We start from the raw sequence: 15,089 nt of genomic DNA, 5'->3' as shown, positions 1-15,089 counted from the left end.
GATGAACTAATAAAATACCATGTCACAAAACTTAAAGTGAAGTAAGAGCAGTCATTAAATATTTGTTTGAATAAAACAATTTACGAATAATTAAAATAAATCAAAACATCAAAAATATAAACAAATCTTGAACAGTTATTAATATTCTAGTAAGTAAAGCTGAGCAAACAACTTATTGGGATATACAAATTACAGATTAACAATTACAAAAATTACAAATAAACATTGTTAAAATATAGCAAAAATTTTGTGACATGTGTAAATAAATAGAATATAATAATACTTTAAAGCATTGTTAAGCAGCAAATCACAAGCATGGAGCAACATCTAATACTAAAAAGTCAGTATGGGCGTCTCTCGATGATCCAGCAGATCTGCAATTCGGAATAAAAACCATTAATAATAATAGGGTAAATAAAATTTTTGGGATTACTACTTGCCCTTGGCAATGCTCCACCAGGGCAGTGTGACATAGGTAAGGAATGCATTGAGCGGAGTAGACTGCTGCCTTCGATTTTCCTTCCAGAAGTGAAAGGATTGCGTAAAGCCACGACTGGTCCACAAGGGATTATAGGCGCCATCATCCAATTCTGCAAGCATATAAACGAAATTCAATTTTAGAAAGAGAAGAGAGATTAAACGATGAGTTTTTAGACTAGAGACAAGTGGAGTTAATTAGGAAGAATTGAGTTAAATGACCTTTGAGCGCCCTTTTGGGCAGATCACACCAATAGTAGATATTGGTTCCGTCCGGTGTGCGACGCTTGGGCACCAGATGCAGCACCTTATTGTAGTACGATTGCTTTGCGGTGCGCGGCAATGTGGCACTGCTAGCCGCTGTGGGCATGGGCATTTGATTGCCATTCGCCAAATCGCCATTGAGCAGCGATTGCTGCTCTGTTGGTACCGACTCCTCCTCTTCGTTATCCTCCTCATTATTATCATTGTTTGTTGCGCTGTCCGACGACGTTGTCGCCGGCTGCAATGGATGGCTCTCTGATTTCACAGGTACAAGTAAACACTTTTCAAATATTTGCGTTGTTGTTGTTGTTAGCGGCGGCGGTGGCGTCGGCGTTTGCTCCACCACGGGGAGCTCCTCACGGCCGCGCACACTTATCATCAGCTTGCTGTCACTCTCGCTGAGTATGGCAATCTTGGCGGCGCCGGCACCATCGCCGGCACAATCCAAGGCATCGCCATTCAGCGAGGTAGCATCATCAGCCAGTTCGTATTCCTCCGTTTTGGGTGCCGCCGCCTTGGCATTGTTATTGTTATTACTGGCAGTCTTCGACTTGTTTGCCATTTTGGATTTGTCTCTGGACTTGTCCTTATCTTTATCCTGCTCCTTTTTGGTTTTCTCCTTTTCCTTGTCCTTTTCACTGGGTTTGGCACTGCGCAGCCTTTTGGGCGAAATTTTTGCGAGCAAATTTGTCTTTTGATTCGTGGACTTTTTATCGTTCTCCTTATCCTTATCCGCATCCTTCGTCTTGTCCAGTTCCTTGGGCTTGACTAAACGCACTCGCGCTGGCACCGCGACCTTTTTGGGCATTGGCAAGCTTGTCCTGCGATCCGCAGCACTCAAGGATACGCTGCGTGTTATATTGCTGGCTTTGCGCTTAGTGTCCGTGCCCAGACGTAGATTACCTCGTTTGCTGACCACTAATTCGCTCTCGACGCACAGTAAACTGGGCGGCTTTGGCTTCAGGCGTGTCGGTCGTTTGTCGGGCATTTTGCTGAGGCAGGCGGGCGTCTCGTTGGACGCATCCTCGCAGCTGGGACAATAAACCTCGGACATCTGTGGGGTACAGGTGGCGCCGGCCGCTGTCCAGCGTTTCTTGAACTTTTTGCCGCCAAAGCAATTGCAGCCGGTGGAGGTGCTGCTGTTGTTGCCGCCGGAGCTATTCAGCGGAACGGTTACCTCAACGGCAACGCTGAGCGGCGGCGGTGTCACAGCGGGCACAGCACTAGCTGCCGCCGGATCAGGGGATTCGGGGACAATTGGCGACTCGCCAGCTGCTGGCTTGAGCGTTTCACAATTCGGATTTGGGTGCAGTTTTGCCGCGGAGGCCGAGAAAGCAGGACGTTGCTGATCTACAAGTAGATATAGATCGGTTTGTTTGCGTTTTATAAAGCATATACAACGACACACATATAAGAGCCCGAACACAATCAATTCGGTCTTCAAGCAACCTTAAAAATTAAGTTGTCCAACAAACAAATCAAAATTGGGTTAAGCAGCAAAATCATAAATAAACACAAATTAATAATAATAATAAACCAGGGGAAGGGAGTAGCGGCTATAGGCGAGACAGTACTATTTTGTGGTATGTTTTTTGTATTAATTTTAGATTTTTTGTGGGATGCGGATTATTAGGAGTTTGAGTAGTGTTTTAAAGGATAAAGCCTAATATTGTATAAACACGGGCTGAAGTGGCCCCAAGGAAGCTGGTGCTGATGCTATGTACAATGGCTAGCAAAGAGTTGAGTTGAGTTGAATACCCTACTAAGAGCTCCAAACTATGCTAATATTGGGATTGAAATGATCGCTCGAAGATGATCGTATTTAGGGCTGGCTTTAATTGTTCCTTCTGGCACAATAGAAATCATTAATCATTATTCTAGCTGTATACATTCATCAATTTGTCAATTTTCTACATTCTAGAATCTTTCACGAAATTTAACTCAATGTTTATTTTGGCCAAACTAGTCCATTTTAGCTTCGCAGTGAAATTTGCGAGCAATGCGTACATTTTCAGAATCTTTTCACACATCTCTCTACATCTCAACTTTTAGCATTCCTACAAGTTTTTTTATCTACAAATCTTTTCTAAAAAACACTTAACCGATCCTAAGAAAAAATAACCCCTTTGGTTGTGAACATAATTTGACATTATTAAACGGAAAAGCAAATATTAAATACATAATTAAAATTTAATACTCTGTAGTTTTAGTTGTCCTGCTTTCTCGGCAAAGTCATGTATTGTTTGGATATATATATATATTTTTACTGGTTAGTCCTTTTGCTTATATATATATATATATATTTGTATATGTACACACAGATTAATGTTGGTTAATTTGAATTTGAAAAATTGTTGATTTAAGGAAAATCGTAGGAACCACAACATGTTTACAAGTTAAATCAAAGCAAGCAGGAAAAAAGCGCAACAAATCGAAGCAAATACTAAATACTCCAACTAACTACATAATGACTTATTTTTAGTTATCTTACAATTATACACAATTTACAAAACATGCAAAAACAAAAGGAAAAGTGATTGTGAAACCGTTGCAAATATAATTTCAAAAACGAAAGGAAAGCAAGAAGAAAAACGGAGCTTACCGTCGCGCAAATCGCCCGCTTCGATTTCGGACACTTCGCTGGCCAAGGAGTCGAGGCCTTCGTTCTCGGAGCGCGCTTTAGCGCCGGCGCTGGAGCTAGTGCCGCTGGTCACCATGTCCTGGCCGGTGTTCTTGGTGCGCCAGCCGTAGCGTGAGAAATTATTGAGATTGGCGCTGGGATCGCTGAGACGACGTTGATGCCGATACGTGCAATAGTCATCGTTCTCCTCTTCCCACTCGTCCCACATATCGGTGGCACAGAAGCCCGGTTCGCTGGTGGGCGTCTCGACGCCGGAGCCTTTCGGTTTGGTCACTGCCATCTCGGCATGTCCTTTGCCCTGCGGTCCCTTCATGCGCACGAATTCGCAGCGTGTCTGCACACCAGCACCGCTGCTAAATAGGCCAAAGGACATGCGTTGCGCTACCTTGGAGCTCAGACTCGATTGCTAGAAACAGCAAAATAGAAACAGATGTTAGAGCAAACATTTAAGAAAGGGCATCCTCAAGCTACACTTACTCTAGCATCGTAGACCTTCTTCAGCGCATCGTAGCGTATGGAACCGAGAAAAATTACGCCTTGAACGGCGCCATCCTTATCATTGGCCACGAGTTCGACGCAGACCATTTCGCCATCGCGCACCAGGATATCGCTGAAGACCTCATCGAAATTGTCGACCATGAAGCAGATGTGTGGGTATGTGATCTCTTCGCCCTCGCCTTTGGTGTCCATTTTCCTGCGACTGGGACTGGCGTAGACGCGCTGCGAGTGACGACGCAGCACCTGCAGCTCCTTTGGCGAGGTCCTTGTGCAAATGGCCAGAGTCAGCGTGTAATCGAACTGATGTATGACCATATTCAGGTAAACAGTCTCCTCCCAGTCCACATCCGGATCACCAATGGGCAGTTTGCGTGAATCCTTGCGAAATACCTCAACTTCAGTCTGCAAAATGAATATGTGTGAATAATCTATAGATTAGCCAATTAATCATGTAAAATATACACCTCATATTTGGGCATGTGGCGCGAGGAGCTCTTCACGTGCTTCTTGCGCACAAAGAAGAGCAAATCATCCGAGTCGATGCTGTGCACGGGCTCCGTTTGAAATAGAAAATGACGCACAAACAAATCAGTCCAGTAAGTTGTACCTTGCAGCACCACAAAGCCACCATCTGTGTAATAATTATATTAATAGAGTAAGTAAATTATGTAAAATAAATGTCATAAATAATACTAACAATAAGGATTATAGTATAAGCTACAAACGGGAAACGACTCTAAGATTCTATATTTCTATGCGTGTAGCTAAATATTTTATGCTAGTCGATGAAGCTTCTTTTAGATGGACTTTTCACAATACGTTGGATTGAGGAGTAGTGGATTATGTGAACTATTGGGCACACTGATTGAAAGTTTTGTGTATGCGGTGGAAAGTTGCCCCATCCTCAGTGTACTTTTGTTTTAAATCTGAGTTATATGCCTATATAGCCAAACACATAAGTCAAGTTGAACAATACATTTTGAATTGATGAAACTTGATATTAAAAATCGAATACAAAAGTTCGCAAACGATATTCTTCAAGTTAGAATTCTTTTTGATTTGATAGGTTTAATGGAGAGAAACCTCAGATGGGGTGTCGCAATTATTGCTACTGAAAAATTTAATTTACACATATTATGATTAACTTGGCAGTAGCGACCTACATTACTATGGGATTCCAAGTAACAGATAAAGTGTTTTGTTTTAAATAATTTAAATTGTTTATTTTGGGTTTTAAAGTATTTTTAATTATTTGCGAAACTGATTCAACGCTAGAACTGAAACGTAATAATTTTACAGCTACTACTGTAAAGTATTTATGATATTACAGCAACATTTAAAAGTGATACAAATATAACGGTTATTAATGTAGTGTAAGCACTATATTGTCCTAAAAAGTTTAGCCGATAGAAATGTGTGTGTGTAAAAGCGTACAAATGTTCTTACACAGCACTGCCAAAAGATTTATATCAGCCAACTTTACAACACACACTGTAACACCCACACAGACAAAAGCCGAAAGCTGCCCAAGCGAGCCTTAAACAGCAAAATTTGCATTGTAAACAAAATCAAAAGAAACAAGCGGATAAAAAGCTTAAAGTGATTACCAATACTTACAAACTAATCTATGTACAACCGCACTTGTGTATCTATGCAAGGAAGTGGAGCACACACACGCACACACACACATACACAAGGGAAAACAGCTGTGTGCGTGAGTAAGGGTAGGAGGAAGGAGTTGCCGGATGGGGCGTTTTGACAAATCGATAATGTGCAAATGTAGACAGATTTTCAGCAAAAGTTATTATTAAAATGAGTTAAGCTAATTAATAATTACCATCTTTGAGCAGCTGTCGCATCTCCTTGGTGCGCTGGAAGTTGATGTCCTCGAGCAGCTGCTGGAGCGGCGTCTGTGGTTTGAGCAGAGCGCCTGCTGCGCTGGCCAAAGCCATTATTGCTATTGCTATGACGTCGTTGGTTTGCGGGGGTTTTTTCTCTGCCTCTCTTTCGCAAGTAGACAACAATGGGCTGTAATTATTTCACAATCTTGAGCAGCATTAGTCACTTTGGGTTTTGTGCAAATAATTTCATGTTGGTTTTCTTTTTTTTTGCTATTGAATTTACAGAGCTAAGCGCCACGAGTGTTGAGCAACTGCTGAGTAACTAATTCGTAGTGAAGAGCGCAAATTGTGATTGGCAGCAGCTTTTTTTGCACTGCTCACATTTGTTGTCATCCCCCTTTTTTGAGCTGGGGGTTGTTTAGTTATACAGCTGCTGTTGCTGCTGCCGCTTGCATTGCCTCCGCTTTTATCAGTCACCTTTTATTTTGGTCGATCAGCTGTTTCTGTTGTCATGACAATCGACGCTTTTGTTTCGCATATAGAAATAACAATTGTATCAGGCTGAATTTCAAGCTTTTTATAATTGAACAATACCAATAGCTTTTAATACAATTAAACAGTACATATATGACACTTGCATTTATCGACCACCGCCACTGTCAAAGTTCCGATAACACAAGCTCGGAAGATATCGATTTTGTGCGCCAATTTTTGTACATCTTTTTTGAAAATCATTGAAAAGTTATTGCTTTAATATAATCAAATTGTACAATTTATGTTAATGAACCACATCGTCATTGGACTGCTGAAGCATTTTCATATCATTCTGCAGCTCCTTCAGCTCCCTTAGCATACCGTGCGCCAATTGCCCCTCTGGCGTAGAAATTGGCTCATAGAGCAACATACGAAGAGATTCCCGGATCATAACCTCGGTTTGGTGCAGCTCTGCCTGGGATTGAAATGTAAATTAAATATTTTAATATTCAATGTAGTAGTAAGAATGCAACTCACTAGCAAATCCTGGGTACTCTGCTCCTGCTCGCTGAACAATTTCCGGGCGAGCTCCGCCTGTGTGTTGGCCAGTTCATATAGAGCTATAGCCTTTAGACGGGATATGCCCGGTGTAAGGACCTTCAGCACCAACAATATCTCCTGGCAGAGGCGAATCTTACGCTCGTAAACCTTACGATTCGGCCGATGGGCCATATTCTGTAAAATCTGCCTCAGTATTGAGGCAATATTCTGCTTCAGATCCAACATAATATAATGGTTGCCATGCAGCAGTCGTGATAGCTTAGCCAGGAGCAATTCCAACCTATAAATATCATCACGAGCATGGAATACCTCTTCTTTGGCCCGCTCCAAAACGTTTGCAACAAACTCCGGCTTTAGAGTATGCTCTGGATTAAGCAGACACTGCCAGATGCCCGACTCCAACTGTTTCACTATATAGCCACCCTTGCAGGTCTTACACACAAAGCTGCTCATGTGAGTGCCCAGCTCTGTGGGATCCTGGCAACGGGCACACTGGCAATCAAAGCATTTGCCCTGCTTGAGGATGAGACGCCTCTCCTCAGTACCCAGCAGAATGTTGGTATAGCAATTGTAGAGTATTTCACCAGCCGGTATATAGCGATTCGCATAGACCTTAATGCGTCTCTCCTCATCGATAGCTGTCACCAGATTGGGTGTGCAGCTGTGAGGAAAGAGTGCCGCACGAATATAAAGGCCACGCAAGGTGCCACCCGATTCCGGAGCACGGATCTCAAAGCCATTGACGTCGGTAGTGCCGAGCAGATGCTGCAACAGCTCCTCATCAATCTCCGCGCCATTGCGTAATTGCTGTAGGAGTCCAGTAGACTGCAAAGGCAAGACGACCTGCTCGCGATATGTGCGCCAGATCTCTGTGTTCCGGCGTAGCGCCAGATGTGACTCCATCTGCAGCAGTTGCTCATATTGTGGCTGGGTCTCCTTATGCTCCCTCAGCACCAAATACGTGAGAGCATTGTTCACTTCTGCTTGGGCTTGGAGCTTCTCCACTTGCTCTTCTTCCAGCTGCAGCTCGGCGAGTCGCTTACAATCCCTTGCATCGTGGTGCACACATTCGCCGCATAGGGGAAGGAGGCGACACTTGCTGGCAACTCCCCGATAGGATAGATTTTTATATAATCCGGCAGTTATTGAGAATTATGGGATTATCGAAGATACATACCCGCAAAAGGAGTTGGTCAGCTTATAGCAGCTGCTGCAGCGCCGATCCGTATTATTTGAGAGCAGCAATATCGGCTGTTCGCACAGCACCGTTTCACCCTCTCTTATATTGGTCGAGGCAATCACATATCTATAATCCAATTGGATTGGTCACTTCTAATCTTGAGTGTCCTTGTCAATTGAACCCACCTGCCCATTGTCTCATTCTCCTTCACTTCACACTTCTTGGCAAAATCTTCAGATACAGCAGCCATTCTATTGGTTCTCTTAAAGATTGCGCTAATTTGCATGTGCTGTCGTCAATTATCAGAGTCGGACTGAGTACATCCGATGTATATATATATTACATACACATATTGTCTCGCTAAATGCGACTGACTGTATTTATTTATATTTTATTGCAATTCTTTATTTATTTCGACCAGTGATTCCTCGCTTGATTTCCCCCCATCCAAATTACTTTTCCTTGGCTGCAGCTGCTTGGCTATTGAACCTTCCGCCCTGGGCACGATCAGGGCCATTATATTAGAAACTATATGAGCAAGGTGCTTACATTCTAAGCGGCATCAGTTTTGAGATACATAAAAATATATTCTATTGATTTTAGAACAGAGTTCTTACTACACTATTATTTATATTGAATGACTATAAATTGACAACCATATTTAAAAGAATTTTAATATGCCAAATAAAAAAGATTTAAATACAGAAGAAAATAATTAAATTATTGTTAACAATTAAAATACATTTAAAATTCTTAACAATTCAAATTTCATGTTGTCTAAGTTCTTGAACATTCAGTTTAGTCACCCTGTACACACAATATTACGATATACATTTTAAGTTTGAGGATTTGTAGATTGTAGAGTAAAGTTGAGAGTCACGATAATGAATTGTACTGTTTCTTGTTTATATTATAATTGCTATCGATACATTTTTAAAGGGTTTTTAAAATTCCATATGAGAAGGGTTGACGATATAGACTTAATGCTTGAGAATTTGTAGAGACAAATATTTTTGGTATACTTGAAAATATTCAAACAAAGTTCTAACTAACAGAGTTTTGTCGATTTATAGGAATTTGTGATACTAATTTTTATGAAAATTCTACTGGTTAAAAAATTCTCTTAAAGTTTCCCATATTTCATAATATCCGATTCAATGCGCTCGAGTTCCATGCTGATGCGTTCGGTTAGAAAACCCTCTGCCGAATTTTCCGGCTCAAATTGCAGCAAATCCAATGCCTCCTTGGCCACCGAACGTGCACGTGACAGCAGAGCCTATTGGTCCGAGAGATATCCACAAGAGATCAGCAGTTATCCAATTAATACATATATAAATCTTCTCTTTACTTACCGCATACTGTTTTTTGTCCACATCCGCTTCGGCAAATTGCAATTCGGTGAGTTCCACAAAGGTCAGCAGGTACTCGAACAGAGCAATCGCATACAGCTTAGAGATGCCCGGGACAACAGCCCGGCAAACGGGCAACAAATCTCCACAGAGTTCCACGCGACGCGCGAGCAGCTTTTTGCAGGGATCATTGAGGGAATTCATCAAGGCCTCGGCACGTAAAATGCTGGCAATATTCTGCTTGATGTCTAGCAGTAGAAAATGATTGGGATGCAGCAGAGGCTTGTGTTGGGCTAGCAACGCTTCATAGGCGTTCAGTTCACCCTTGGCCTCCACCATCGCACCGCCCACCTCCGCGAGCAGCTCATGCACATCGGCAGCTGGAATAACTCCCTCACAATCAACACCCAGACAGTGCCAATCACCAGTGCCACTTAGATCAGGCACAGCATAGCCATCAGTGCATTCCCTGCACTTCATGCTGCTCATGTGCGTGCCGAGTTCGGTGGGATCCAGGCAACGTGTGCAGGCGCACTCCATGTGCCGACTGAGACGCAACTGATGCTGTCGCTGGCTGGTGCCCATCAGCGGATTCGTATACGATGCATAAATAATATCGCCAGTTGCCAGCGGCACAGCCGCATACAGTTTCATGTTGAACTGATCGTCCAGGGCGACGACCGTGTTGGGCACACAATGATGGGGCAGCCCAGCACCGCACACATAGACACCCTTCAACTGCTCACCATCCCGGCCCGTCACCTCAAACGAGTTGCTATCGATCCGGATGCAGTGGGCATGCAGCACATCTGAGCTCAACTGTTGTCCAGGCAACGCCTCTGCTAAGCCACTTGCCATTAAGGGACGCACCACATGCTCCTCATGCTCCTGCCACATGCCAGCCTCGTTGCGATAATCGTCCAATTTAATCGGACGACTGACAAGCAACTGGCACTGTGCCCGGAGCTCGGGCTGCTCCAGCAGTAGCAGCAACTTCAACAGACCACAAATGCTATAGTTCTTCACGAGCAGATCTTTGCCAATGCGACAACCAGCGCCGCTGGCAAAGAACTCACACTCGAAGGCATCGTGTTCGCTGCAGTCCATGCAGAGCGGATACACCTGACACTTGCGGCACATCACATACGATTCCTGCAGACACTGGGCACACTTCAGCTGGCCACACTCCCAGTGGGGCGTCACCAGCAGCGGTCGCTCCTCCAGCAGCGTGTCGCCGGCCTCAATGCTCAAGCTGGCCACAAGATGCCTGAAATAAATCAGTGTATTGGAAATAGGAAGTCTATTTTTGACACAGAATTCCAGCGCACCTGCCCAACTTTTCATTGCAGACATCGTGCAAGTTTTCGCTGAAATCTTGCATTGCATTCGATTACGTCTACTTGAAAATTTCCTTTTTTTTTTGGTTTTCTTTTTTTTTAATTTTCCACGTTGCGCTCGTTTCGCAGCCAAAGCGACGACTAACTCGACCATCGTTGGAGTCGCCAATTATAAATATACCCGATCATCTCATCTGCTCTCTCCCTCTCGGTCTCTCTGTAGGCAAGCAGAATTTCCCTCGGTACTTTCACTAATTGCGTGCGTCGATTATTTTTAGTTAGTTGCCCCTCTCTCTTCGGCACACATATCTTCATTGTTTTCGATATTTAACTGCTAATTTGCCCTCGCAATCACCTAGTAATCGATTAAGTATTGGACAGGGTTGTTTTGTTGCATTTCATTTTTTTTTTTTGTTGTATGCGTTTAAAGTTTTATTTAAAATATTTCTTTGCCATTTTTATTTTCATGGCATTTTTCACACCTGCTTTAAGATTTGTTGTGTTTGTGTGGGTCTACTAATAATTAAAATTATGTTGCTTTTAAATTATTATTATCGGGTTTTTTTTGCTCGCAATAAACTACATACAAGTTGAAGTGTATCTTTAAGTTTTTCAGTGTGTTGTGTTTGAAGTGATTTTTTTTATTTGTGCCTGTATTTTGTTTGCGTGTGTGTGTGTGTTGTTGGCATTTTTGTTGCCAAAGAACATACAGATACATTTTGTAAATGGTAATAATCATAATCATAATCATAATCATATTATTGATAATCAAGAATGCCTAATGCAAACCGATGTACGTAAAAGATATATATGTATGTATTGTATGTATATATATATATTTAATTTGATTCCTCTGATTTTTTTGTTATTAACACTACAGACGCGCACACACATTTACACCCAGAGCTTGGAGGCATGTGCGACTTTTATATGTAAATATATATATATATATATATGTATGTGTATGTATAAGTAGTAAAAAAACTGTAATCTTTTTTTTTGTGTGTATATGTTTTTTTTTTGCTTATTTACTGCGTTTGCCATGTGCATTGAAGCACCGATTGGCCTTTTGTACTCTACGTGCCTTCTTCGACTCCAACTGCTGCTCGACGCCCAGATTCGAGGAGTCCGTTCCAGATACCACAGCCACTGGCAAAGATTCAACCAAATTTGGTTCCACTATTGGTGCTATTTTTGCACTGTTATTGCAGGTGAGCAATGCCAGTTTCATGGACACTGGACTGACAATGACGCCACTGCGCTGATGATTGCCATAAAAGAGTTTTGTGGAATAGCCGCCACAGCCGGCTGAGCCTGCAACTGTCTCCACTTTTGAATTAGACGGTGTCGCATTGGACGCAATTACATTGGACGTTGCTTCGACAGCGACGTTGGCGATTTCAGTGTCCATTGCCAACGTTGCCGCATATTTACGTTTCAGATTCTTTGCAGCCGTTTCGACAGCCAACAGTTTTGCCGTGGTGGTTTCGTCCGGAAATGCGAACGGATTGTTCACAGAGACTGTCAACGGAATTCCGTTAGCATTATCGCCCTCATCACCATCTCCATTCGCATCCACATCCGCATCGATCTCATCGTTAATGATTATGATATTCTCGGGATCGACACCCTGATTGACAAGCGCCTGCAGATCCTCGGGCGGCAGCACTGGGGACACCTTCTGATTACATGAGCTGCACGCCAAGGGTATGGCGGGACTCTTGGAACGCCAGAATTGTAGCTCGGTCTTACACTTGTTGAGTTCCTACAGAAACCAAACAGTAATTATCAATTGATTTAAGGATTAAACTGAATCTTGCGATTAACCTGCAACAATGTGGAGAATTTGCGAGACATGTCCTCATTCTTTTTGTCGTTCTCGTCCAGACGATTTGCATACTCGAGCGTTTGCTTCTGCTGCTCGGCGAGGAGATTCTGTTGCTCGGCGAGCTGTTTGCTCTGCTCACCAGCCTTACGCTTGCAAGTGCGCAATTCATTGCGCAGCACCGATAGCTGATTATTGTACATTTTCATGCCCTGCTTAATCTTGCGTATGCCCTTACGCAAGACCATATGATTTTGAGGTGGTGAGTTATTTGCGCTGTCCGAGAGGTCCGAGCTAATAGCCAATGTGGCTGCGACAGCGAAAGAGAGAGAATCTGATTAATAGTTGAACAAGTTGAAATAAAATCAATGTGAAACTAACGCCGCTTTGTTATTGCGGGCATTAAGAAGTCCTTATTGAAATACGCCAGTCCCGGCAGCGTGGGCTCAATGCGATCCTTAAAGTACTCCATGGCCATGGTGGAGAGATCAAAGAGTTCATCCGTCACGCGATATGGACGCTGCAAACGTGGCGTAATACTGATATAATTCAAAATCGAATGCACCTCATCCAATATCTGCAATGGAGTTGAATATATTAAATGGATAACAGATATATATATATATTTATATATATATATCGACTTACGGCACCCGGAAAGAAACAGCAATGTCCGCGCTCGATGTGCTTGCCCATGGACATCTGGAGCAGTGAGAGACGCATGTAGCATGTCTCGATGATGTCGCATTCGCAGGACAACGGATGATGGCGACGTGCTGATTCCCTGCGTGGCATGCTCGACTTGATCAATTGGAAGCGTTTCAACGTTGTCTTGATTTGTCGCGCAAATGTTGCATTCAGCATATTCATGCAAATTTCGTTCATGCGATGCGACACCTGCAACAATTTTATATCTTCATTTTTATTCAGTTTTAAATACAAAAAAGAAAAAGAGAAGCTCCCGCATCCCAAATTTTAAGAGCATCTACAAAATATATCAGATTACATTTGACTACCTACTTCACCAAGACACAACACACACGTACACACAACACACACGCATACACAACACACACATAGATACTCACACTCAAGCAAACAGACATGCACACAAAATCTGTTTCATGACAGAAACAAAAAAAAAATGCCAAAGCAAAAAAAACAGACGTAGACCCGTGACACGAAAATTTGTTTAAACTAAAAATAAATATATATATTTATTCAAATCGACAATGAGCTATTTAATCATAACATGTCATAACAAATATATACATAATATACAATATATGCATGCATACATTCACATTAACAATAAACTATTTCATGTCAATTGCTACAAAAAAAACTTGCTGCTTCGAATGAAAACTCTCAAGTTTCCAGAGTATTTTTTACGAAGGCCGCCAATAGGAAGATGTTGATAACAAAAAAAGAGGATTAAATTTCTGCTCTGTATTTTTGTCCGCTTCATTGTCGTGTCTATTTCTGCTCAACACATCGTGTCACGACACGCGCTCAGCTCGTAAACGGCATCGACTTTTGAGTGGTAAAAATAACACAACTAAAGCAGCAGTAGCAACAACAACAACAAATATAGGCAAAAACAACACAAGTGCATGCAGGTAGTTGAATAACATGCCCCGCTAACCGCTACCCCGCCCCTCTCTCATACACAACCAACATTAGCTAGAAGCGACCCACGCGCATTCTACTTACATTTATTTTTTTGCAAATTGCATTTTATTGATTAAATAAAATACGACGACTTACCAATCTCAGATTGCTGATTTTCTTATAATCCAAATAGCCAAGCGTTTTAATGATCAGTTCCGTGGGCAAATCGAGAAAGTCCAAAGGAGGCTGCGAGGCTGCCACATCCAACGAGGAGGCAGTGGAGGAGGAGCTGGCAACCTGCTCCTGCTGCTCCTGTTCCTGCTGTTGTTGTTGGTAATTGGTTGTGGTGCGTCTCACCACAGTGGCACGCGAGGATGTTGGCGTCTCCTCGAACATTGAGCCACCGCCGCAGCCTGCACCACTGCCGCACATTTGACGCGTTGAGACCATGCTGAATGTTGCAGTTGTTGCACTTGCAGCCAAAAAATGCACAAAGAAATTTTGATTGCAGCTCTCAAATGTCGATCTCGAAGAATACTGCGAATGACAACGATAAAGACGGAGTGAGAGGGGAGCAGAGGACAGGCAATGCTTGTTAATGGCGGGTTTTGTTGGATTTCGATTATTGACTGATTGTCGACGACGACGACAGCGACGTTAATCGACGACAACTACTCGTTGTGAACGAGTGGCTGGAGTGGAAACTCGCATAGTGTAATTTGCTACGCACTTCAATGGCATAAACCATTTTCTCACCCGTTTTATTCAATGGAATTATTGTGTGCGCATCGTTTTTTGTATCGTTTTTAGCGTGCTGAAGCGTTTAGTGCACAGCACAACACTTTTTTCCTATATTTAATTCGTTTTCATGGGATTTTTACACAATTTTACATGAGCACAATTAAAACTACGTACACGCAAAAAAAATGGTCGAAGACGTACGAACTTAATATCAATTGCCTATCGATTGTCAACGATTATCGAGCTGGCTCAGTGCCGCCGGCGTTGCCAGACAGATGCTGGCCCGCCAA

The 15,089-nt window shown here is 42.7% G+C and overlaps 4 protein-coding genes across 7 annotated transcripts; all 4 read right to left on the bottom strand.

Annotated features, from left to right (window-relative positions):
• Nucleotides 1–138: 138 nt before the first annotated feature.
• LOC6569103 (uncharacterized protein KIAA0930 homolog) lies at nt 139–6,261 on the bottom strand. Of its 4 annotated transcripts, none has more exons than XM_032740906.2 (8): nt 6,199–6,261; nt 5,718–5,908; nt 4,345–4,511; nt 3,860–4,282; nt 3,344–3,788; nt 700–2,091; nt 441–590; nt 139–374 (listed from the first exon to the last, which is right to left on the bottom strand). In XM_032740906.2, the coding sequence occupies exons 2-8, from the start codon at nt 5,830–5,832 to the stop codon at nt 334–336; spliced, it is 2,733 nt and encodes a 910-aa protein (XP_032596797.1). In that variant the 5' UTR covers nt 5,833–5,908; nt 6,199–6,261; the 3' UTR covers nt 139–333. The 4 variants fall into 4 exon arrangements, with proteins under 4 accessions (XP_032596797.1, XP_032596796.1, XP_001995064.1 ...); XM_032740905.1 differs by lacking the exon at nt 6,199–6,261 and adding an exon at nt 6,005–6,141; XM_001995028.2 differs by lacking the exon at nt 6,199–6,261 and having other exon boundaries at nt 5,718–5,997.
• A 191-nt stretch (nt 6,262–6,452) lies between these two features.
• On the bottom strand, nt 6,453–8,303 carry LOC6569058 (SET domain-containing protein SmydA-8). The gene is made up of 4 exons (XM_001995029.3): nt 8,122–8,303; nt 7,934–8,062; nt 6,733–7,855; nt 6,453–6,670 (listed from the first exon to the last, which is right to left on the bottom strand). The coding sequence occupies exons 1-4, from the start codon at nt 8,220–8,222 to the stop codon at nt 6,500–6,502; spliced, it is 1,524 nt and encodes a 507-aa protein (XP_001995065.2). The 5' UTR covers nt 8,223–8,303; the 3' UTR covers nt 6,453–6,499.
• A 48-nt stretch (nt 8,304–8,351) lies between these two features.
• On the bottom strand, nt 8,352–10,871 carry LOC6569059 (SET domain-containing protein SmydA-8). Its single transcript, XM_001995030.3, has 3 exons — nt 10,614–10,871; nt 9,289–10,552; nt 8,352–9,212 (listed from the first exon to the last, which is right to left on the bottom strand). Exons 1-3 carry the CDS (start codon nt 10,664–10,666, stop codon nt 9,060–9,062), a joined length of 1,470 nt encoding a protein of 489 aa, XP_001995066.1. The 5' UTR covers nt 10,667–10,871; the 3' UTR covers nt 8,352–9,059.
• Nucleotides 10,872–11,118: 247 nt separating this feature from the next.
• Nucleotides 11,119–15,000, bottom strand: LOC6569060 (F-box only protein 28). Its single transcript, XM_001995031.3, has 6 exons — nt 14,815–15,000; nt 14,215–14,595; nt 13,096–13,344; nt 12,829–13,024; nt 12,450–12,757; nt 11,119–12,387 (listed from the first exon to the last, which is right to left on the bottom strand). Exons 2-6 carry the CDS (start codon nt 14,506–14,508, stop codon nt 11,647–11,649), a joined length of 1,788 nt encoding a protein of 595 aa, XP_001995067.1. The 5' UTR covers nt 14,509–14,595; nt 14,815–15,000; the 3' UTR covers nt 11,119–11,646.
• Nucleotides 15,001–15,089: the final 89 nt, after the last annotated feature.

This window comes from Drosophila grimshawi, unplaced genomic scaffold (genome assembly GCF_018153295.1).
Source record: "Drosophila grimshawi isolate 15287-2541.00 unplaced genomic scaffold, ASM1815329v1 contig_1367, whole genome shotgun sequence".
Taxonomy (NCBI): domain Eukaryota; kingdom Metazoa; phylum Arthropoda; class Insecta; order Diptera; family Drosophilidae; genus Drosophila; species Drosophila grimshawi.
This window is presented reverse-complemented; position numbering and strand designations above follow the sequence as displayed.

Coding starts and splice junctions, on each gene's coding strand:
- LOC6569103 (XM_032740905.1), bottom strand. CDS start 6,114: ATGACAACAAATGTGAGCAGTGCAAAAAAAGCTGCTGCCAATCACAAT. Junction 3,789..3,859: donor AGAAGGTCTACGATGCTAGA/GTAAGTGTAGCT, acceptor TGCTGTTTCTAG/CAATCGAGTCTGAGCTCCAA. Junction 375..440: donor CTGGTGGAGCATTGCCAAGG/GCAAGTAGTAAT, acceptor TCCGAATTGCAG/ATCTGCTGGATCATCGAGAG.
- LOC6569058 (XM_001995029.3), bottom strand. CDS start 8,222: ATGCAAATTAGCGCAATCTTTAAGAGAACCAATAGAATGGCTGCTGTA. Junction 8,063..8,121: donor GAGAATGAGACAATGGGCAG/GTGGGTTCAATT, acceptor ATTGGATTATAG/ATATGTGATTGCCTCGACCA. Junction 6,671..6,732: donor AGAGTACCCAGGATTTGCTA/GTGAGTTGCATT, acceptor TTTCAATCCCAG/GCAGAGCTGCACCAAACCGA.
- LOC6569059 (XM_001995030.3), bottom strand. CDS start 10,666: ATGCAAGATTTCAGCGAAAACTTGCACGATGTCTGCAATGAAAAGTTG. Junction 10,553..10,613: donor TGCAATGAAAAGTTGGGCAG/GTGCGCTGGAAT, acceptor GATTTATTTCAG/GCATCTTGTGGCCAGCTTGA. Junction 9,213..9,288: donor TGGACAAAAAACAGTATGCG/GTAAGTAAAGAG, acceptor TCGGACCAATAG/GCTCTGCTGTCACGTGCACG.
- LOC6569060 (XM_001995031.3), bottom strand. CDS start 14,508: ATGGTCTCAACGCGTCAAATGTGCGGCAGTGGTGCAGGCTGCGGCGGT. Junction 13,345..14,214: donor AAATCAGCAATCTGAGATTG/GTAAGTCGTCGT, acceptor AAATTGTTGCAG/GTGTCGCATCGCATGAACGA. Junction 13,025..13,095: donor GCTGTTTCTTTCCGGGTGCC/GTAAGTCGATAT, acceptor ACTCCATTGCAG/ATATTGGATGAGGTGCATTC.